The 24,136-nt window shown below is 38.5% G+C and overlaps 1 protein-coding gene across 1 annotated transcript; it reads left to right on the forward strand.

The window, feature by feature from the left end:
* Positions 1 to 19,514: 19,514 nt before the first annotated feature.
* Positions 19,515 to 22,294, forward strand: LOC104585633 (NEP1-interacting protein 1-like). Its single transcript, XM_010242579.3, has 5 exons — positions 19,515 to 19,673; positions 19,788 to 19,948; positions 20,657 to 20,740; positions 20,853 to 21,035; positions 21,728 to 22,294. The coding sequence occupies exons 1-5, from the start codon at positions 19,589 to 19,591 to the stop codon at positions 21,848 to 21,850; spliced, it is 636 nt and encodes a 211-aa protein (XP_010240881.1). The 5' UTR covers positions 19,515 to 19,588; the 3' UTR covers positions 21,851 to 22,294.
* The last annotated feature ends 1,842 nt before the right edge of the window (positions 22,295 to 24,136 follow it).

The raw sequence follows: 24,136 nt of genomic DNA on the forward strand, positions 1-24,136 counted from the left end.
CAATTGGCATTTAACAATTCAAAGACGCATATCTCTAAAACCAATAGTGTTGCTATCATCATATCTCACACCACAATAAGGGAAAACAGGCTCTTTTGAGTGTCATTGTTTTGTCAGAAATAAGCTATCACCTTTCACCTAATCCTTTTCAACCTCTTGTCATCATCTTCCCAACCTGCATCATATGCATTATCCTTTTCTCCAACCCAAATGTTTCAAAATGGCCCATCATCATAGGAAAAGAAAAAAAAGGTCTTCACATGTTTACCTTGCTTTTTAAAATCATCAAGCTTCTAGATGGGCAAATCATTTCCTGCACCATGGCATACAAATTAGTGCTTGATCATCAAATTTGTTTCAAAGTCCATTGTGGCACTAAAGTCCTTCATGACACCAAAGTCCCTCATGGCATCAAAGTCCCTCGTGGCACCCAAGTCCCTCGTGGAGCCAAAGTCTCTCACGGCATCAAAGTCCCTCATGGCGCCAAAGTCCCTCGTGGCACTAAAGTCTCTCATAGCACCAAAGTTCCTTGTGGCATCAAAGTCCCTTATGGCACAAAAAATAGGCCTTGCATCATCGCATTACATCCTGTTTTTTCTTGCATTTAAAGCATCCAAAAATTTGTTTTCAAATCATCCAAAAGTTTCCAAAAAAATCCAAAATCTTTTATCCCAATCATCCAAAAATCTTTCAACAAATCCAAAATTTTGGCATGCACCTAATCCAAAGTCCTTTGTATCATCTATCCGAATCCAAAGCCACCTAAAAGTCTTTTTCCATAATCCTTCTATGCAAGTTGCTTTCATCTAAGTTGTCCAAATCCAAAAGTCATTAATCATCCAACTGTCTTCATCGAAATTGAATACCCATAAAAAATCATCGAAATTTCTCGCTTTGTACGATCCGCCTTCGGGCATAATCGAATACCCATCAAATATCATCGAAATTTCTCATTTTGTGTGATCCGCCTTCAGGCATAATCGAAAACCCATCAAATATCATCAAAATATCTCACTTTGTGCAATCCACCTTCGGGCATAATTGAATACCCATCAAATATCATCGAATTTTCTCGCTTTGTGTGATTCACCCTCGAGTATAATCGAATACCCATAAAATATCATCAAAATTTCTCACTTTGTGTGGTCCGCCTTTGGGCATAACCGAATATACATCAAATATCATCTAAATTTCTCGCTTTGTGCGTTCCGCCTTCAGGCATAATCGAATACCCATAAAAAATCATCAAAATTTCTCACTTTGTGCACTTCGCCTTTAGGCATAATCAAATACCCATCCAAATTCATCAAAATCTCTTTGGCATAATCTCTTACCATCAAAATTTATCACCTTGTGTGGCTTGCCTTCGTGTAAAATCTTAAAGTCAATCAAAAGCAATTACTTGGCCTAATACAAAAAAAAAAAATCCCATGTGAGATACATTCAGGCAAATCGTTCAAAGAAGATCAATTATAGAATTCAATGATCTTTTTCCCCTGGTGCGTGGTAGTATGTCCAAAAGCACAGAAAGCTTGATAAGTTATGACCAAATCACCTTATCCTTAAACCACCTTTTTATGAAATCCAGACAGTTGCTAGGGGGCATTAGACTAATTTTAACATCGTACACTTTGCACCACACTGTTTTTGTTGCCTGAATTATCGAAGTTTTAATGCGCAAGTAACTCCTATCTGAAGGGATCTTATTACCTTTCAGAATGACAACACACGCTATAGCAATCACAGGACCTTTGTTAAGTTTACAAAATGATTTCCTAAAATGATTTCAACATCAAACATAAAAAATCAAAACCCGTAAAAAAATCAAAATTCATATTAAACTTTCATCAAATATTTTCAAAAATTAAAACCTGTAAAAACTCAAAATCAAATAACTAATTTTTAAAATCGAAACCTGTAAAAAACCGAAAACAAAAATCGAAATCCATCAAATATGTTCAAAATCAAAACATGTAAAATTCCAAAACAAAACTGAAAATCCATCCCAAAACGAAAATCAAAATACCTAAAAAAACAAACAAAAATTAAAATCTTTCAAAAATAAAAACCCGTAAAAACCAAAAAAAAAAATCCATATTAAACTTCCATCACATGTTTTCAAAAATCAAAACAAACTCAAAAAAAGGGGGAAAGTCAAAACCAAAAAACTTCCATCAAACATTTTAAATAATTGAATTCAAAAACCAAAACTCGTAAAAACTCAAATAAAAAAAAATCAAAACCCATATTAAGTTGATAAACTTCCAACAATTATTTTAAATTCATAAATCAAACAACTAATTCATATCAAACTCAGGGGAAGAAATCCGCTGTCAAAAATGATAAGAAGAATGCATGTCTGATTTTAAAAATCAATCTCAGCTTATCAAGACAGTCTGCAAATGGAAGGGTAAATAAGATTTTTAAGTCAAGTTTCTGTAATATTCAAAGTAAGATAGTTTTACCCCTTAAGCCTAATACCAATCTAGATAGAGTCTGAGAATTCTGGAATCAAGGTGCTTGACTAATTCTGTTAGGGATGATCTTGAGATGGGAAAGATCTCTATGATCAGTGTAATTTTAAGGCTGCATTGCTAAGGGACTAGCAATGGTTAAGTTGGAGGATGTGATAACTTTGCATTTTGATGCCTTAAGGGCATCATTTTAGGGGTATTTCGGCCTTAAAATAGTCAAAGTATGCCCGTTTCCTAGTTAAATTCAATGTTGTGACCTCTGAGGGTCTGTGTAAATTCTAGAGAAAACTGGGAAGTTTCATGGCTGAAATGCAGATTTTGGGAAGCTGGTGTAAAGTACAACTGAGAGAGGGGGTGTTTTTGTGAAAAACTGAAAGCAGGAGGGTGCCTCCTACCTGCTAAACTCAGTTTAGCGCCACTCCTATTGTATTAGCATGCTCCCCACACCTTTGCAAACCCTAGGCCGCCTTTTAACCCATTCTTTTCACTCTTAACAAACCCTAGTCGCCCCTAACTGCTAAATCCTCTCCTTCCATCCCTTCTAATCTCCACCATCCGTTCTGGGGCACTCTCTTTTTAGCATTTTAACTCTAGGAGCCACCTAACTTTTAATCTTCACCATTTATCCTTTAGCCACTAAATCTTAGCCTAACATAATATTAGGTGCTTTCTCCTTTTCTTCTCAGCCTTAGGATCACCCTAGAACCATCCTAACCCTTCATTCTAAACCCTAGGGCACCCATATTTTTGTTAAAACCCAGCTGCCGCCCCCCTCTTTCAAGGGCTGTAGAAAGGGATGATGCCCAGTTCTTGTCAGGAGGGGTTTCTGCAAGCTGTTCAACCATTTTACAACTACCGCCACTGAATCTGATCAACCATTCTTTTCTTTTCTGTTATTTTTTGCAATCTTTTAGACTTAATTCTTGTTCGTTTCTCTGTTTTGCTGATCTGCATTCATTCGGTTCAAGGCTAAGGTGTCTCGAGGGGTTCGAGGGTTGTAGAAAGGACGGACGCCCGGTTCTTGTCAGGAGGGATCTCTGTTGTCTTATTAAAATTCGAAACATTTAATTTCAACAATACTAGATTTTATTTTCGTATTTTCTGCCATTCTCGATTGCATTCTCTTGTCCGGATCTATGTATATATTAATTTTTCATTTGCTACGCTGTGGGTACGACCCATTCTCACCCATTTACTACATTAGTAGTTGTTTGAGAAACGATAAAAATAATAAATATTGAAACTGGTGTTCCGTGGTGTTTAATGACACGCTTCCAGAGACACCAAGTTTTTGACGCTATTGCCGGGAAGCAACGGAGAAAATTTTTTATTTGCTTTGTTTGGATCTGTTTCATAATTCTTTTTTATTTTCGTTTGATTACTTGATCTGTAATCTTATTTTAATTCTTATTTCTCTTTGATTTTGTAGGACATAATAGCGAAAGGTGGGGTACCGAAGTGTTGCGGAACGGAAGAGAAGAGAAGAGAAATTGGATTGTGTTTGAGGTGTAGTCGATCCATTTTACTTTTTATTTTTTTATTTTTGTTTTTGAACTCTTTTTTTTCAACTGAATAGTGATTTTTGATTTTTTAATTTTTTTTCTAGATTCGAATTATTTATTTTTTTAGTATTATTTTTTTCTTCAGTTTTGTTTCTAGATCTATTTTTCTTTCTTTATTTTAATTTCTTGTTCAAATTTCTATCTTATTAGGTTTGTTTTTTTCTTTTATTTAAAAAAAAATCGCTTATTTTATTTTATTTTATTTATTGCCGCATAATTTTCTTTTGTTTATTTTATTTTTGGTTTAATTTTTAGAATAGCAATTTTCTTCTTAGAATTTATTTTGGTGTTGTTAATCTTTTTGGCATAATTAATTCTTTTGTTTTCTGTTTGTTATAATTAGTTGTTGTATTATTTAATTCCCGTTTTTTAGTTATTTAATTGAATAATTACTTGTTAAATAGGAAATTGTTTAAATTTTCAAATTTGAATTTAAATTCAAATTTTAATTTGAATCTAAATTTGAATTTCAAGTTTCAAAATTTAAATTTAAAATTTGAAATTATAAATAAATAAATAAATAAATCGAAAAAATATTTTTTTTTGCATTCCATCATTTAGGGTTTGATATTCTAGAGCATGCATCATATAGGTTTATTTAATTGCTGAAATTATTTTGTTAGTTGTGAATGTGCTAGGTTTCTTTTAATTTTAATTGCTTCTTGTGCTTAGTTTATTTTATTCTTTTATATTATATTGCTGAATTGCATTTTAAAAATAATTGCTCATGCATTGTAGTTAGTTGCATTCATTTTGTGTTTATTTTGTCTTTTCATTAATCCATTTTAAGGGCATCCAACTTAAATAAGATAAGGTGGGGATTTCGTCATCATTCCTTGGCCCAAAAATCACCACCCTTCACGTGTAGTTTACCCTAACCCTAATTTAAAATTTGGATAGCAAGATCCTTTAGGGAAACCTCACATTTGATTCAAAGGTGTGCTGAATTTTAGGAAAGCTTGTGATTACTTTCCATAACCGACGGTTGGTGTCTAAGGAAAGAGGTTAAACGGCTACGCCAAAGTAGGTTTTGTGGTTACTTAATTAGGTCCTTGCGAGAGCAAGGGGAGCCTCCCACATCCCCACCTCTTACCTGGCTAACCAAAGGAAGTGGTGTAATTCCAAGTGAACCTAAGAGGATTCACATTGATGAACCACTAGTTTAGGAAACCCTAGGTCAGCCCTAGGTCGTGTGGTCGATTTGTTTGCATTTTTTCTTTGAAAGTTTAAAAATTCAAATTTGAATTTAAATTTTAGGAATTTAAATTTCAAAATATGAATTTGAATTTAAATTTCAAAAATTTATATTTCAAATCTCAAAAAAAAGAGAAAATTAAAAAATTAAAAATTCAAATTTGAATTTAAATTTCAGGAATTTAAGTTTCAAAATCAAAATTTGAATTTAAATTTCGAATTTCAAATAAAAAATAATAACAAAAAAAAAAGAGAAAGTAAAAAAAATTAAAAAATTCAAATTTGATATTAAATTGTAGAATTTAAATTTCAAAATCTAAATTTGAAATTAAAATTCAAAATTAAAATTTCAAATTTAAAAAAAAATAAGAAAAAAAGGGGTAAAACAAAATAAGTGAAAATGAATTCAATGGAAGGAGTGTGTGGAATGAGAAACTACTTCCAACCTGAGCCATAAATAGATTGGAACCATGTGTCTTGACAACTAGACAAAATTAATGGGATGGCCCACAAAATTGACCAAGTCCTTGCATATCATCAACAAAGTGGCCCATACCTAACCTTGTAAGCCTATCAATCATGTTCCATCTATGCAAGCTCGGCCCATCATGTTAGCCAGTGCCCTACGGCAGGCCCATGTCAATCAGTCATTCCAAACCAAGTACATGCGGCTAATAGATCTTTCCAACCCAATGCTAACCCATTCTTTAGCCCATACAACCCTGGGTGGGAAAATCAGCCTAACTTCACTTATAGGGCCCAAGCCCAAGAAACCCCTTGCCAGAAAGGCACTCTCAATGGTCTGAAGCCCAGACCCACTAGGAGTACAAAGATTACCCTGGGACTCAACCGGTTCAACCATGTTAAACCTACACGTAGTCCCAACAATAATACCATCCATCTAACTCCATGGCCCAACAATTTCAGAGGCCACAAGTACAGAGTTCATTCCAATAGGTGTACCCTAGGAACCAACCGGTCCAACCGTATTAGGCTTACCCTCCACCTCCTTAGACCCGTATAGTAGATGATCAATTCATGCAACTTCAACAACTGATCCTAAATCAACAACAGTCCATCGATAGATTAGGGAGCCGAATGGACAACTAGCCGAAGCCAAGAAGGGGAGAGAAGTAGGGCACCTACCAAGTCAACCGGTTGTGAATCCTAGAAATCAGCCACCGGGCTTTCCTCCACAACAAATTCAACCACCTCCTAAGAACCCTCAGCCTAAAAATACCAAGGCTATTACAACCTTAGGGAGTGGGAGGATTTTAGAGGAACCGTGTGAGAAGAAGAAAAGGAGCAGGAAGACCCTAAGTTGGGGGTAGAAGAAATAGGAAAGGAAAACTTAGAAGAAGAACACATAATGAACTAACCCATAGTTCCCTTTCCAACTGCACTCACAGTCGGGCCGGTGCGAAAGAAGAAAGAGACTCGCAACAAGGAGAGCAGGGAAGTCCATATTAACTTCCCTCTCCTCGACGTGATCCAACATATCCAGGCCTATACCAAGTTCTTGAAAGAGCTGTGTATTCAAATGATGGAGCCACAATCGGCCCCACAAAAAATGATGCTCTCGGCAAATATTAGTGTAGCTCTCCTAAACCAACTTCCCCGAAAATGAAAGACCTTAGTGCTCCTCTCATAAGCTGTGTCATCTCTGGAATCACCTTCGATCGGGCCTTATTGGATCTAGGGGTTAGTATAAATATGCTTCTATCCATAAATGACAGGTTCGGGATCGACGAGTTAGAATCTACCCCAGTAATTCTACTACTCGTTGATTAGGCAGTCAAGACTCCTCGAAGTGTTATTGAGGACGTCATTGTCAGGGTAGAGGGTTGTCACTTCCCAATGGATTTTATCGTCCCAGACATGACCCCAACTGAGGAACAGAACCACATCCCGATAATCATAAGATGTCCATTTCTAGCAATGACCAATGCAAACACTAACTATAAATCGAGAGAAATGAACATTTCACTTGGGGAGCAGAAAGTCCGGTTAAACATTTTTAGTGCCTCTAAGTATCCACTTTAAATATGTAAAATTAAAAATTCATTGAAATTTTTAATTTTTTTACATTAAAAGAGATTCCCAAACATAAAAAAGTTGAGGAAACTGATAAAAGAATATTGAATTTTGTAGAAATTGTTAGCAAGTGATAGGAGTCAAAATTGGTCTTATTTGAATATTGTTGAAACCATTTAGAAATTGAAAAATACTCCCAAGTATGCCCCTGCCAAGATAAGAAGAGAAAGATGGAGAAATTAGACAAAAATTCTTCAAATTGTTAGAAACAATGGACTACCCTAAACACAGTGTTGCAAAAAAGAAAAAAAGAAAAATTCTTCAAATTGTTAGAAACAATGGACACCCTAGACTTAGTAATCGAGTCTCTTCACCTAAGTCAAGTGTTGAGATTCCCGTCAAACGGAAAAGGGAATGCCAAAGACAATCACCTAACACTTAGTAACCGGGTCTCTTCACCGAAGGCAAGTGTCGAGATTCGCATAAAATGGTGGAAGGTAACAAAAAATAAGTATGCATATCAAGTTCAGGGGTAGAAATCCACTGTCAGAAATGATAAGAATACATGTCTGATTTTAAAAATCAATCTCAGCTTATCAAGACAGTCTGCAAATGGAAGGGTAAATAAGATTTTTAAGCCAAGTTTTTGTAATATTCAAAGTAAGATAGTTTTACCCCTTAAGCCCAATACCGATCTATACAGAGTTTGAGAATTCTGGAATCAAGGTGCTTGACTAATTCTGTTAGGGATGATCTTGAGATGGGAAGGATCTCTATGATCAGTGTAATTTTAAGGCTGCATTGATAAGAAAGTAGCAATGGTTAAGTTGGGAGGTGTGATAACTCTGCATTTTAATGCCGTAAGGGCATCATTTCAGGGGTATTTTCGGCCATAGAATAGTCAAAGTAGGCCATTTTCCCAATTAAATTCATTGTTATGACCTCTGAGGGTCTCTATGCAAATTCTGGGGAAAACTAGGAAGTTCTCATGGCTGAAATGCAGATTTTGGGAAGCTGGTGTGAAGTCCAGCTGAGAGAGGGGGTGTTTTTGTGAAAAACTAAAAGCAAGAAGGTACCTCCTAACTGCTAAACCCAGTTTGGTGCCGCTCCTACTATATTAGCATGATCGCCACACCTTAGCAAACCCTATGGCACCTTTTAACCCATTCTTTTCACTCATAACAAACCCTAGCCTCCCCTAACTGTTAAATCCTCTCATTCCATCCCTTCTGATCTCCACCATCAATTCTAGGGCACTATCTTTTTAGCATTCTAACCCTAAGAGCCACCTAACTTCTAATCTTCACCATTCAACCTTTGGCCACTAAATCTCAGCCTTACATAATATTGGGTGCTTTCTCCTTTTCTTCTAAGCTTTAGGATCACCCTAAAACCATCCTAACCCTTCGTTTTAAACCCTAGGGCACCCATATTTTTGCTAAAACCCAACTTCCGCCCCCTCTTTCTCTCTATTCCTAGTTGTGTCCACCCTTCTCTATGAAAGGGGCCCCAGGGGCCCTGGAGAAGGGGTTGGTCAATTCACCCAATTAACAAGGCTAAGGTTTCTTGAGGAGTTCAAGGGTTGTAGAAAGGGAGGACGCCCAATTCTTGTCAGGAGGGGTTTTTGCAATCTGTTCAACCATTCTACAATTACCACCACGGGATCTGATCAACCATTATTTTCTTTTCTTTATTTTCTTTTCTGTTATTTTTATTTCTACAATCTTTTAGATTTAATTCTTGTTTGTTTCTCTATTTTGCAGATCTGAATTCGTTCGGTTCAAGGCTAAGGTGTCTCGAGGGGTTCGGGGGTTGAAGAAAGAATGGACGCCCGGTTCTTGTTAGGAGGGGTTTCTACAAGCTGTCTGGCCGATTTGCAGCTACCGCCACTGGATCCGAATTCTGGATCATTTATTTATTTATTTGTTTTATTTCCTTTGTTGATTCCCATACTTTATTAAATTCTTATTTTTATTTATTGTCTTGTTTAAATTCGAAACATTTAATTTCAGCAATAATAGATTTTATTTTCATATTTTCTACCATTCCCGATTGCATTCTCTTATACGGATCTAAGTATATATTAATTTTTCACTTGCTTCCTTGTGGATACGATCCATTCTCACCTATTTACTACGTTAGTTGTTTGAGAAACGATAAAAATTTTAAATATTTAAGCTGGTGTTTCGGGATGTTTAACGGCATGCTTCCGGAGACACCACATGCCTACCTACCAATTTGCAACTCAAAATTCCCTTGTTTAACCCCCATCAAGCCTAGATCATATTCTAACAAATCTCATTAATTAGAAACTACCATCCATCATCCCAACTTCACATGACAAATCAGACCATATCACTGTGTTCGGAGACCCAAAAAACCCTATCATGTCAAATCTCACAACCAAACACCTCCATTTGACCGTTGAAAAAGTAAGATTCTATTTCGAACCCTCTCGATAATTGAAAAACCATAAGCTAAGACCATGATTTGAACTAAATCAATCAATCTACACCTCTGATCAAAGATCCATCACTTCCATTAGATTCAGGATGATCAAAAGTGCCAACCCATCAAATTTCATCCCAAAATTCCCTCATTTGACCCTTCATCAAACAAAGATTTTGTTTCCGTAAATCTAATTTTTCTGAAATTATCAGCCATAGATATCAATCATCCCAGCCCCATTTGTTCGATCAGAACTCACCATTGTGTTCAGAGACCCAAAAAACCCCAGGATGCCAAATTTCATGACTAGACTCATTCATTTGACTGTTAAACTAGAAAAATATCATTTTGATGCACCGGATTAAATTACCACATCATCTGGCCCAGCCTGAAGCTTTAAAAGAGTGATGGCTGATGTCAAACCCATTTTGACCCATTAGAACTCCTAGGCCAATCTAACAAAGCCTAATAGACCCAAAAAAACTCAAAATACCAAACAGACCCCTACTTAAGACCAAGAAAAGACAAAATAGCTTTAAAAAGTTCATCAAATTACATTTTCTGCCACTGTCAGCCCCAAATATAGGGTTGTAACGTCTGGCACACCCCAAGCTCCCATTGGACGCACAAAACCCATGTAAACCACCCCCAAATCGAAGAAGATGTTTCACCAAACAAGAAAGCTTGATTTAGCACCTATTTCTTTGAAGAATCTTTGCCTATTTTAGTGAAAGAACTCTGCTTAGTCACAGACACTATATCTGAGCCCATCTCCTTCCATTTCCTCTATAAATAGAGGCCCAACTCGAGCTTGGGGGGAGTCCTGAGAGGCAACCTGAGGAAGGGATAGAAGAGAGAAAACTTGAGGGAGTTCCCTAGAGACTAGGGATGGCAATGGGGTGGGGCACGCACTCCCCGTCCCTGCCCCATAACGAAAATCCCCGCACCCATCCCCGCCCCGTCCCCGGTATCGGGGTGAAGATTCAACCCCATCCCTGACATGGCCCCACCCCGCAACCAGTTTTATTGCACTTTTACTGTATTCATCACTCTCTCACTCTCTCTACCTGTGTGAAGTCTTAAGACCCTAAACTGCACTTCTCTCTGTCTTCTCTGTTTGTTCGTCGACTCCATCCTTCCTCGGCCTTTGATGAGATTAGGGGTGTAAACGAATCAAATTCGAACCGGATCAGGCAATATCCGAATTCAAATCTAATTAAAAAATTTGATATCCGAATTTGATTCGATATCCGACAGAATCCGACTAAATATTTGAATATTCGATTCAATTCGAATTCAACAAATTAATTATTTTAAATAATTAATAAATATATAAAACAAATATTATATATATAAAGTATCTAAATATATAAGTTATTTATATATAAATTATATAAAACATTTAAAAATTTTATATATTATATATAAAAATTAAATAATCAATCGAATTCAGATATTTATCGAATCGAATCAAGTCATATTCGAATTCGAATCCGATTAGCTATTCGGTATGAATAGGATATCCGAATTCGACCGATTAACTATTCAAATATCCGAATTCAATTCGATTATGTCGAATCTCGAATTCAAAATCGGATTTCCGAATACTGTTGACACCCCTAGATGAGATTACTGAATGGTCGAATAGATGGATAGATTCAACACAAGAACAAACTTCCATTCTCTCCCCTTAGAGAAGAGAAAGACCACAAAAGACAAACATAAAAAGAGAAAAAAGAAACCTAATTGAACCCTCAGCATATAAACACTTGTTTCCGAAACAATGGCCAAGCAAGCAACTACTCCATCCCTGCAAAGAGGAGTTCTACACTTCTTAATAGATTCACATTTAAAGGGAAACTTTTCAATAGAAGAAGCAACAGAAGTCATGAAGGAAAACTACCAGTGAGAGTTGTTTTCAAAATAAAAATTGGTTTGTTCTGTGCTAGGGTGGTTGGTGGCCGGCGGTCAGCGGTTCTACGGTGGCAACGGCGTCCGGCGATCGGCAAACGAACGAGACTTCTCAGTTTCTTAGTCTGCAATCGAAGACTGCAGTCACTGAACTGAAAACGATGGTCGCTTGCAGACTGAGCCGCAACTCTGTGCTACGACGATCGGTGGTTCTACGGTGGCAGCGACGCCCGGCAGTCAGCAGTTGTGTGACTGCGAACTACGGTTCTGCGGCTTCTGCCTTCTACGAGCGAAGAAGTTGTACAGTGAAACACAAACACTGAAACTGAACGTACCCTAATAGTTTAATACACTATATATATATATATATATATATATATATATATATATATTATATATAAGGGTATAGTTGTAAATTACAACTAGGGTCGGGGCGGGTTTGGGGATTTATAGGCAGACCCCATCCCCGCCCCGTCCCCAGTCCGGAGCAAAAAAAAATCCCCAAACCCGACCTGCATGCATTTGTGACCGGGGAAAATCCGCCCCGTTCGGGGCGGGTCGGATCGGGGACCCGGTTTAGTGGGTAAAATTGCCTCCCTTACTAGAGAGAGAAAGAAAGAGAGAAGGGAGCTTTCTCCCAACCCATACTGCCTCTTGTTCACATGAAACTGGAAGTAATCTAAACCCTAGATTCAAAATTTGCCTCATCCATTTTCAAGTGGAAGTTGCTGCAACCGAAAGCACTCCTAGCTCAAGAACACATTCAAACTTTGTTCTACCTCATTTTGAGTTGTTGGAAAACTCCCATCAAGGCACATACGGAAAGCAAGTCTTTTTTTAGTTTTTTTGGGTTGCTTGAGGTTCTGAAATGTTGGAGAACCATTGCTTGCAATTTCTTCTTGATTGAGAGTAGAGGCAGAGAGGCGAGGGTCTTAGGGAAATCAGTACCTAACACCCGATAACATTACCTCAAAATCAGTCTTAGGAGGAGTTGAAAGTGTTATGGACACACCACCTGGCAGCGCACTGCGGCGCAGTCATAAGCAGCAGCACACACAGCGGGCCGCCCAGTAGCACGCACCGCCCGGCACCGCACGGCAGCGGCACCATGAGCTGTGCGCACGCACTCGGCAGCGGCACCGCGCGGCGGCGGCACCATGAGCCGCGCGCACACACCCGACAGCAACAGCTGAGCGGGGCCCACACAATAGTTCATAGGGGTGGGCCCACCCTTATCTGGACATGTCAAGAGAACTCGCCGCCAGCCTACCTCATCCCTTATCCTTATCCCTTATCCCTTATCTCTTGTCTTATCTTATTTTATCTTCTTAAGTAAGCTCTACCGCCAGCCTTTATGTTGCGTGTTTAAGATCTTTGGGAGGACGTGGATTATCAATCCATTTCTCTCGGAGGTGGTTTCATGCTCGAAGATAGATTTCACATAAAGAAGTAGAGCTTATCCAATTACCTCCGAAGTGGGCAAAGCGGGAATTAGCTCTGTTAATGAGGCGATATAATCCTAGAGGACTCAGAGATGGTAGACTACACATAATAGAGGTCGATCACCATGTCATGAAGGTCGCCAACCAGCCCCCAGTCCTGAGCTTGCTGATCGGATCCTGCTGAGGTGGTACCAGGATACTCAAGGTGTAAGAGATGTACCCGAGGTATATCCGAGGTACATTCCATATGGTTGCCTACATGGTATCGATGTATCATGCAACGATTGCCATGTGACATTTTGTCTTGGTGGGCCAAATCACCTTCATCATCAAATTCGTTTGAATAAACTTATGATATCTTCGTCTAAATATTTAAATATTTAGAAAAATCTCTACATCGGTTTTTCCTCTTTTTTTAAACAGTATTCAATCCCTTGTTTTCCTGTAAGGCTCCATTAATCTATCATTTCTAAGTCTACTTAGTTCCTCTTACATATCTATTACTATATCCTATAATGCAGCTGTTGCCCATGTCGCTCTACTCTCTCTTGCTTCCATAACCCCCTCCTAATATATATATATATATATATATATATTACGACCGATTCAATTTCTTTCTTATTAGGAAACCTGTAATCACTCCATGTAAAACATGATTCTCTTTTAACACCAGCGTGCATTGAAAGGGGCTCTTCTATAAACCTCTAGGTTGAATTGAAATTTGCCAATTCAATTATCCTTTTTGTGGAAATTTAGTTTACCTCTATCTAGCATACACGTTCATGCAATTCTATTTATTGAGCTAATAACTATTACGTTTTCCATGTTCTAATACTTCAATGCACAAGAATGTTAACCTTAACAAGGATATTTTTTTTTCTTGGACTAGAAATAAGTAAAAACCGTTGGCAATGTTTTTGGACAGAAGAAATGGAATTAACTCTGGTTTTTGTTTTAGTTCTTTATTTCCCCTAAAATTCAATATTTGAATTCCATTTCCATTTTCTGGATAAATGCATGCATGCAATTAAATTTCATAGTAAATCCAACTTTAGCACAGCTCGATTTGGTTAATTGGTATGTTACTTAATAACTCAATACATTTAAAGAATTGAGAGAGAGGAATTAAAAATGACATCTTACTTACTCAAGTCATTTATAAATCCAGGTTATAAAGGAACTAGTCATTTCAACTATTTTGGTTAATTCACTTACGTTTGGGCCCTCACGCATGGGTTATTTAATTGGGCCAAAGCCGAGGAAAGGGAGTTTGGGATAAGGTGTAGGAACGGCAATTTTACTTATCCTTAATGGGGATTTGACTTCCCAGACCCAATGATGGAAATTGTTTTGGCAAGGTGGAAATGAAGAAGATGATTAATAGGAATCTTCAGTTGAGGTCGGGAGTGGGGATTGAGGTCTCCACCCTGCCCAATCCTGATTATTTATTATCTAAAAGCATTTTAGGAATTCAGATTCCCACGAAAAACCTATCCCCATTAAAAATCAAGAATAAAGGACAAATTTTATTTCCGATGAAATAAAAAATAAAAATCAAAATAATTTCAAAGTCAAAATTGGAAACAAAAAATATGATACCCGCCCTAAATCCACCCCGTTGCCTTTCCTCAGCTCCATTTTATCAAATTTCATTTGATAATGATAACGTGCCGCATTATCCAATTCCTCAGCTCCATGAACCCAAATGGAGTGTCAGAGCTAGGGCTGTTCATAAGAATGCCCAACCCGACCAAACCGACCAACCCGGACCGATCCAACCCGAGTCGGTCGGGTTTTCATCAGTACCGAACCGAACTAGTCTTCTACTAATTTGGTAGTTCTTAGTTTGAGTAGTTTCATACTTAACTATAATTAGTCTTCTATTAAAACTAGAAGGCCCATTAGGCAATTACAATTAGAATAGGCAATCTATCCTAGTTTCTAACTTTCTATAATCTTTTACACCAAATAGGCAACCCATTTGGCAATTACAATTAGATGTCCTTTTGTATAGGAGCAAAACCGAAACCGACTCAAACCGACCCAACCCAACTCAAACCGACTAGGTCGATTTGGCCTATTAGTGAGTCGGTTTCGATTTCCACCTCAGATAACCCGACCAGGTCGGGTCGGTTGGAAAAACCCCAATAAACCAACCCATAAACACCCCTAGTCAAAGTAATGTGAGGATGTAGCGTCCCCCACTAAAAGGTGCGGGTGCCGCCTTGAGTGGACCCATGCGTGAGGGTCCAATCAGCAAGCTACACCAGAAATCAGTATGATTGGGTGGACCCGTAGTGGATCGGCATACATTAAAGCTGATAAACTTAACTACTAAGGCGGTGTGTATTTTTAATTTAAAATCAGACTCATATAGGAGAGATTCTTAATTCACCGGATGACCTGCAATTGACGGATGTATTGAGTGTTGTTTTAACTTTTAACATAATAACGCCCCACATCAACCATCAAGTTATTGGTTAAAAAACACTCGAGATTTTTTACTTATTTTTTCTATCCATTCTTTACCCGCTGCCATACATCTCTATTATGAATTCAGAGATGTATGACTGTAATTTAGGGCAGGTAGAGAATGGGTAGAAAAATTAAATAAGAATTCTAGGCTCTTTTTAATTTCATTTGTCTCTTCCTAATGTTAATGGAGTCCAATTCAATTTATGGGCCCATTTGGTTCGTGAGAATAAAAGTTTTGAAATCAGAATCAGAGTAGGCCATTTCAATTCCAATTATTTGGTTGATAGAATTAAAATCTCATTATATAATGGTATTCTTCTATTTGACGAAATGACCATTCTCCCCTTTTTTGTCTTAGATTTGAAATCCTATTCAAACTGATTTCAATTGTTATTCCAATTTTTATATGAAACAAACAGACTATAATATAAACTATATTAGTTTGGATTGGATTGAAGAGATTGTATTCCCAACCACACGTCCACTCATTACATTCCGATTAAATGGGCTATAAGTGGGCTGGTGGATTATTATTTTAAGATCAATCATCACTGAACACCACCCCAGCCAAATCCACCCAATTGGCACTTGGCAGCCCTGTACAGTCAAATATATATTGAAGGGTTGTAGTAGAACCATCAAGTGGCCAAATTGTGAATGATGGAGTGTTATCCACTATTTGCTGCAAAGAAGAAGACTTGGCAATTGGCATTTCGCATTTGCGCGTGTCTCCCAAGGCTCTGCAGGTACTAACAAGGTCGATCTCATCATTCAATGCTCCTCCTCCTTCTCCTCATCTTCCCCCCATATAAGCCTGCTCCAGTCACTGCCCTCGATCTCCATGTTCCATGTTCACCAACCTAAGCAAATAAGAAATATATACTTTCCAATCAAATATCAAAAACTAACATTTATACTAAAAATCTAAATCAAAAGTAAGCTCGGCCCACTCGTAAAAAGTGAGCTTGAATCCTCTACACTTCTACCCGTAATGTGTATCATAGATTGACCCAGTCTGTTTTTTCCAAACAGCCAACCTTTTTTCCGCCTAAAAATGTTCCACCAACAACCTTGCTGTGTTACACGTGAACCAGCTCAATACTGAACCAGTGGGCAGTGGGACATTAACTAAAATTAACTCAGTCCTCCAACTAGTAGCCAAAAGAAAAAAAAAAAAAAAAGAAAATTAAACCCTTCACCTACTTTATCAATAATGTCTGAAACTTTTCCTGTAATATCTCCAAGAATCCGTCAAGATTTTTTATTTAATTGATTGCCTATATCTCTTCCTTTTTGCATTCAGCTTCATCTCTCAATTATTTAGACAAAAATGGTCTTTCTCACTGGATCATGGATTGGGCTGCAACTTGGGCAGAGTTAGCCTGAACCCAACCTTAATTCGGGTTGGGTCAGGTTGGGTTCATGATCGTGTTGACTTTTAATTTGCTAATTTGGCTTCTAGTTGGGTTAGGGTTGATCCCTCGGACAACCCAACCCAACCCAAACCCGACTCTACAATTGCTATACATATGTATTATAGTCCTAGTGCATACTATCATATCTATTTGTATTAATTCTTAAGCCCCACTCCAAATGACAAGTTATTATTAGTGGTTTTCATTCTTTACTATTATGCTTGGTTATTGTTGCTTTTATGATTTTAGGGTCTGTTTGGTTTGTAGTTAAAATCAGAATTGAAATATACTGGAATCAGAATTGGAATGATCTATTCCTTCCATTTGCTTTGTTCAGACTGGAATTAGAGTTGGAACTGGCATCAGAAAGAATGGATCTCATTCCCAAGGAAGGGGGAGGGAATGACCATTCCTTCCAATGGGGGAATACCTTTCCACTAGGAATCAGAATGGAATTCCAATTCCACCCAACCAAATGGTTGGACCATTCCAACATATTCTGATTCTAAATCCCTATTCGTGAGAACCAAACGAACCCTTAGATTTTCAATATATTGTATCATAGTCATAATATACTTTAATCATTTGAACATTTAGTTTTTTTTGGACTCTTGTGCTAAAGGAACCAATAAAAACATCAAACAAGCAAATTCCAATAAAAAAATATAATCATATATATTAGAAGCCTAGTTGTCAAGTGATGCCTAGGTGACAATAAGGTGCCCTTTGAGGCTTGCCTCACCTAATCGCCAAGCAGTTTTGTACTATTTTGTATAAAATACATTTTTATTCTTTATTTTTTGACATTATAATTATAAAATAGGCACTATTAAACTAAAATATTCATTTTGTGTGTTTATATATTAATTTCTTTTTATTATTTTCTTATTTATTAGGATTTAATCAATACAAACATTGCTAAATGCTGTATTGAACCTTAAAAGACTTTAAAACCTAAACCAATAAGTAAGGAAGAACTTAAAATTTTGTCTAATCTACACATTTTCTATTACTTTAACATGAACACTATACTTTTCTTATGAAAATTATGAATAAGGAAATATGACTATGGTACCTAGGGAACTATCCTAGAATCTATGTTTTCTATATAAAAAAATCAATTACCTAAGCGACTAGACGACAAGGCGCCTCCCTTACACCCAACCTCGCCTTGGCACCTTGAAAACTATGATTAAAAATTGAGTTTAGGCCTCTGAGTCAAAGATTAAGAGAATTTGAGAGATTTTAACTAGAGGATGGGAAAAGGGTTGGGTTGTGCCAACCCAAGTCAACTTAGGGTTGGAGAAGGTTGGGTTACAAGTTGGGTTAGGGATCAAAACGTTGGGTTGGGCTAGGTTTGACCTCAACTTGACCTAACCCGAAGCACCCCTAATCATGATGAACTCTAATTTCTATGAAACAATGATTAGATTGCTCAGCATATAAAAACCATAAAGACCAAGAAAGCTCATCGGACCAATGAGTCACTGGTTCAACCATCCAATCTGATTCGAATCTAAGAACACTGGATTCAATAATCCATCCTCTTGCCAAAATTTGATGTGGAAAATTCAATAAGGTGGCTCATCCGAGCTAACTGCTTATTAGGTTTGAGAGTAGTAGAGGAGTCCGGATCTGTTGGTAAGAAAAAAAAAAAAAACCAAGTCCATAAAAGATCTAATGATATGTGTAAGGGTTTTTACTTGTAACTCCTTATTTTTCTGGCATTCTCTTAAATTTATCAGATGTTTGCTGTTAAAAGACAAACAATCTATGTAAAGATTACCATAATACCCCTCTACTCATCTATGTACGATCTTCAAACTAAAATACTGATAATTTCACATTTTCCGATTGCCATTTGATGAAACCGCATCTCTAAATGGATATCGGCTTCAGTCAGTGCAAATTCCTCCCTTGCATTGGAAACATTTCCCTAATTAAGAATTATTCTTGATGTAAGATTATAAAAACTGTTCGAATAGGACTTGCACCGACTGAATCCGATTTCCTCTAATCGGACGAGGTAACTTTGGAGGTAAAACATTAATAATGAAAAACTGTCCAAGGAAATTCCGGACAATATCAATGAATGAATTAATAAATGAAGGGTTTAGATATAAATGAATTAATTTCTCTTTCTAATATGGGCACGCTACCGCCAATCAATGTATATGCATGTACATATATGGTTTAATTCAAGAAATCTAAACACCAAAACAAGCCATTTGTGTTTTGACAGTAATGGTGTCCGTTTTGGATTACATTCATATAAACTATGCACTTTATAAGCAATAAATGCATGACTTGTGGTTTAAATGCACTTAATTGAATGGCCACTTGCCTATTTTTTAACCAAAACAAAGAATAAAGAAAAAGAAAAAAGCCCATGAAACCTCACCACTAGCCACTAAGAAGTACAAAGCCCCTTCTCTCTTACAACATGCATGTGTCTGCTGGTAGCTAGCTCTTGCCTCCTTCACCCTTAAATGCTCTTGCTCAGTCTTCACCCTTTATATTGCTTGTTGCCCTGCTGGTTTCACAATCACACATCCTCATCATCTTCTTTCTCTTCTTTCTCAGAGGTGATTTCCTAGCTTCGGAAAGCTCAACCTTAGTTTGATTTAGCAAAGATGATGAGGTTTGCTGGAAGTGGGCTTCTGCTGAAAGTCATAAGCAATATTTTTTTGGCAGCACTCACCGGCATCTTTGCTTTAGGTACTGTATACCTTCTGGTAGGATAAACTTGAACTACAATCACTATCAGACTCACAACTACAGACTGGTCAATCGATCTCGGTCTTTTATTATTGTTTGCTTAATTTGTTGCAGGAGGAGCTGTTGTAGGAACGATTACAGGAGCAATTAAGGGCCAAACCACAGAAACTGGGTTCATTCGTGGTGCAGTAATCGGTGCACTCTCAGCCGCAACAGTGGCTATTGAGTTGCTTGAATCTTCTTTCATCGACGACAGTGCCGACTTATTATCCAAGGTTTGTTGATAGCTCAACATATATTCTCATGCACTGTAGTCTGTAGCTAGGATCTTATTATAATATAAATCCAACTCAAGTTATTTATTTATTCCAATCTCCTCTAACCATACTATTTATTTAGTTTTTACACAGTAAAAAACCTTAAAACAGAGAGAATGCATGTATTATTTCCTACTTTATAATTAAGAGGTTTGGAATAGAGAAAAGCTTCACAAAATAAGACATTTTAAGTAGCAGATGATGTGGGGCTAGGGCTATATATATTTATATCTGAAATTCTGAACCTGAACTCTGCAACTGCAACTACTAAATTAATTTTAGACATTCAATATTGACCACGTGCATGGAAATCTTGCCACGTTGGCGCTGTGGTCCGTGGGCCCATGGCCCGACCTGTCTGAAGGAGAAGGACCAGCTAGAGTCTAGAGATGCCGATACATGGACGATGGGTCCATACAATCAGGATTGGAACTTGACACCCAATCGATGGCTAAAAATTTTAGAATGGCAATTAAGTGTAGGTAAATGGGTGCCACTAATGAATATGGTTTGGTGGAATAATGATGGCAACCTTTCTTGGCTTGAATTCCATTCCACCTTCCACTGAAACAACCCTCCCATAAAATTGTCAGATACCCAGATGGACGTAGTCTCTTTCTCTCTCTCGATATTTATATTTATATATAGAAGTGCTATAATGCGCAGATTGCACTCTTTGGAAGGTTGGTAGAAGGAAAAGCTTTCCGCGAATGGGTGAGCCCTGCACTGCTAAAGGCTTACCAATGGCAAGTAAGTATGAGCAAAGAAATTAAAGACATTTACAAGTAGTAATTAATGGGCTAACATTTTGGGTTTGTTGTAATAATGATAATTAATTTATATACCCTTGTTTTATTTACAGATGGAAGTTCAGGTTATTAGCACGGCCGTCGAGTCAAATTACATTGAAATCTCGGACATTTACGACATTGATGGCACCAGAGGGATGCCATCCAACCTAGTAGACAAGCTGCCTAAATTCACTTTTTCTGGTGCCAAAATGACGCATCCCTGGGATGAAATGTGTTGCACCATTTGCTTACAGGTACCTTTCTTATTATTCTTTTTTCTTTTTCCTCTTCTGTGGCCAAACGCCCCTTAGGTCAGGTGTTTAATGCCCGTTTGCCTTTGGGAGCACCTGCTGGGATCGGGATCAAACATAACTTATTATTTGGCATGTTCACACATATGTAGCCTTTTAATTAATTTACACACAGACACAGCACTAATTGGCGAGTAAGTAGGAACAGATCCGGCTCATTTTGAATAGGGGTCTGAGCACTCGGGATTCTCTACCCATCATGAATTGGATACACATCTCTATGAGATGTATGATTCCAATTCACTGAAATCTGGACTCGATCAAGAGGGGCTTTAAATCCAAATTTATACCTGCTTGTTTGGTTATAACAATATTGCAAATTAATGGTATCGATTCATCGGAATTCAAATTCGAAAACAATTTAATCTATAGTGGAATATGGATTTACTCTAATCCTATCCTATTCGATTAGATGATAATATATAAATGACACATTTACATTTAATATGTGATTATAGTTTAATTCATCAATTGTACTTATCTTAATATGGTGGATATATAAGATTCGGATTCAAGTGCTAACACACATAAAATTTGGATCTCGGAATCTCAATCCGTTTGATGATTTGCTCCTCTTAGAAGCTAGAAATAAGGCTTTAAATTTTGTGTTTTTTTTCTTTCTTTGTTTTGGTTAGGATTTCAAGGAGGGTGACAGTGCAAGGAGACTCCCCAATTGCAGACACTTCTTTCATTTGCTCTGCATCGATCAATGGCTAGTTCGACATGGATCTTGCCCTATATGCAGACAAGATGTTTGATCTAAAAAAAGAGAAAGTGAAAAAGAAAAGCCAACTATTTGATTCAGACACCAAAGAAAGTAAAAAGTAGAAATAAAACAAGTTGTCAACATGCATTACTGGTAGTTTCCTCTATGGATCGCCTTCGACACAAGTTTTTGTATCTTCATTTTTCCTCGGCAAGAAGAGAACTTCATTCAATTTTGCAAGTATTTGTGCGAGAACATTGAAGCCTATTGCTTTGAACGATGATGAGCCCAGGACTTCTGTGGTTAGGATATGGTCGGTTCTATATATCTCCAAAGGCATTTGAGGATGCAGTATGCAGCTATCCTGTTTAAACTTTAAACCCAACTCCAAGCCAAAATGTTTGTATTTATAAGTAGCTTAGTGGGTAGTTTGGCCATTTTTCCTATGGCCCGGTTTATTTGCATTTGTTCTCTCTGGTGCAGTGTTGGAATGTAAATGATTATTTAAGTGCAAATTCTGAGTTATTTATTTTTTTAGCTTTTGCCTTGTTTTGTTATTGCCCCCTACTCCCCAATTGCCCCCTACTCCCCGTGCCCAGGGTCCTGACCCGGGTATGGGGAGTTCACGGGATGATGGGTGGATTTGCCTCGTGACGCTTTGGCCTTGGTTTGGAGCTTCTCCGGTCTGACCTGCTTGTGCTTTCGGCCCGATCAGGGTCGGCTTGGTTTGACAAGGGGTCAATCCCGGGTCATGTGCAGCTCACGCGCGGATGTCAAACGATTATAAATTTTCGGATGTCAAAAATTCGCGCTAAACTAACTTCACCTCGGGAGGCATGTAGCCAGTTTTTTTGGGAGCCGTTGGATGGTTTTGATCTTGGACATTGATGTGCGAGTACAGTGATTATAAATAGTGGGGGGCCCCTGGTCACTTTCCTTCGCCATTCTTCAGCATTCGTTCCTTGAGCTCGTGTCCAATGTTGTTAGCTTGCGTCATTCTTCGTAGTCCGATAGCTTTTCCCCGGTGAGTCCTCAGCCTTCTTTTCGATTCAATGTCCAGCTCGGGTAGTTTAGATAGTCTTCTAGGGGGGTCAAATGCTGGGTCCACGAACCGAGTTGCTGCCCCTGACAGCCTTAGTGAGTCCGAGGCGGGGCCCGAGGTAGAGATCGAGGAAGAGCTCGAGTTCGAGCCCGTAGGCCGAGTCACCTCGGGTAGCTTGGCATCCACCTCCCGTCGAGGTCGGATGCCAAATAAGTTCGGGCCTTCCACTATGACGCCCGAGAGGCTTCGATCCCTTATTGCTCAGTATAACCTGCCCGGGGAGTATACTTACATTTTACCCTCGGACGACTTTCCTTGGGAGCACGGTCCAGACGAGATCGTGATATTCCGGGAGCAGCTTGTTTCCGGGCTGAGCCTTCCTTTCCATCCCCTTATCGTCGAGGTCATGAATCACTTCGGCGTTACTGTCGATCAGCTTCACCCGAACTCCATTCGTAACCTTGTTGGGACCATCTCCCTTTGTTGCGAACACTGTCTTCCATTGGACCTGGAAATCTTTTCCGCCATTCTTATGCTCAAGAAGCAAGAGGGTCCCCTGCCCGGGCATAGGCGGGCCTACTACTTGTCTCCTCGTCCGAGGTTCAATCTTTTGCACGATCTTCCGAATAAGGTCCCGGCATGAAAGCGGGACTACTTCGTGGTTCGAAGTGCTATGGGGTGGCCGTTTCCTACCGAGTGGGGATTGGCTGTTCCTGATCCCGGTGCCACGTTAGATAAAGGTACGGCGAAGGGCCTCTAGAACTGGGCCAGGCTTGGGCTCGAATGCCAAGTCTACCTGACGGAGGCCAAGCTTATTCAGGCTGGTCTGAGTTCGGGTAGGTTTCTTGCTTAGAGGCTTGCTTTTGCTTTGTTTTTATTCTCGTCTTTTGACACCGAGCTCCTTTTGACACCGCTTCCCGAGGCACCGAGCCCTCTGAGAATGGAGCCTTCTGGGGAGCCCGAGGTGGCCCCTCCAGTTCAGGAAGCGGCGGGTGTCCCTTATGTCGATACTGCTTATACCCGGGCTGTGCCTTCAGGCTTGGGAAGTCAAGATGGGGTTGGGAGCGTGCTGATGCCGAGCTACACTCTCCGAAAAAGTAAGAAGGCTATTTTCCCTGAGGAGGTCACGGCGTGGGCCGATCTTCCTCCGAATCACATAGGCGCGCATGGTGCTACTCACGCCATGGTGGTAAGTCGAAGTAGTTTTTTTTTTTTTTGAAACGAAATGTAAGCAAAATTATTTTGTAATGAATAGTCCCCTTTTTTGGTTAAGTGTTGGGCAGTCATTTTCCCTTT

This window comes from Nelumbo nucifera, chromosome 1, assembly GCF_055504915.1.
Source record: "Nelumbo nucifera cultivar China Antique chromosome 1, China Antique-T2T, whole genome shotgun sequence".
NCBI classification, from domain to species: domain Eukaryota; kingdom Viridiplantae; phylum Streptophyta; class Magnoliopsida; order Proteales; family Nelumbonaceae; genus Nelumbo; species Nelumbo nucifera.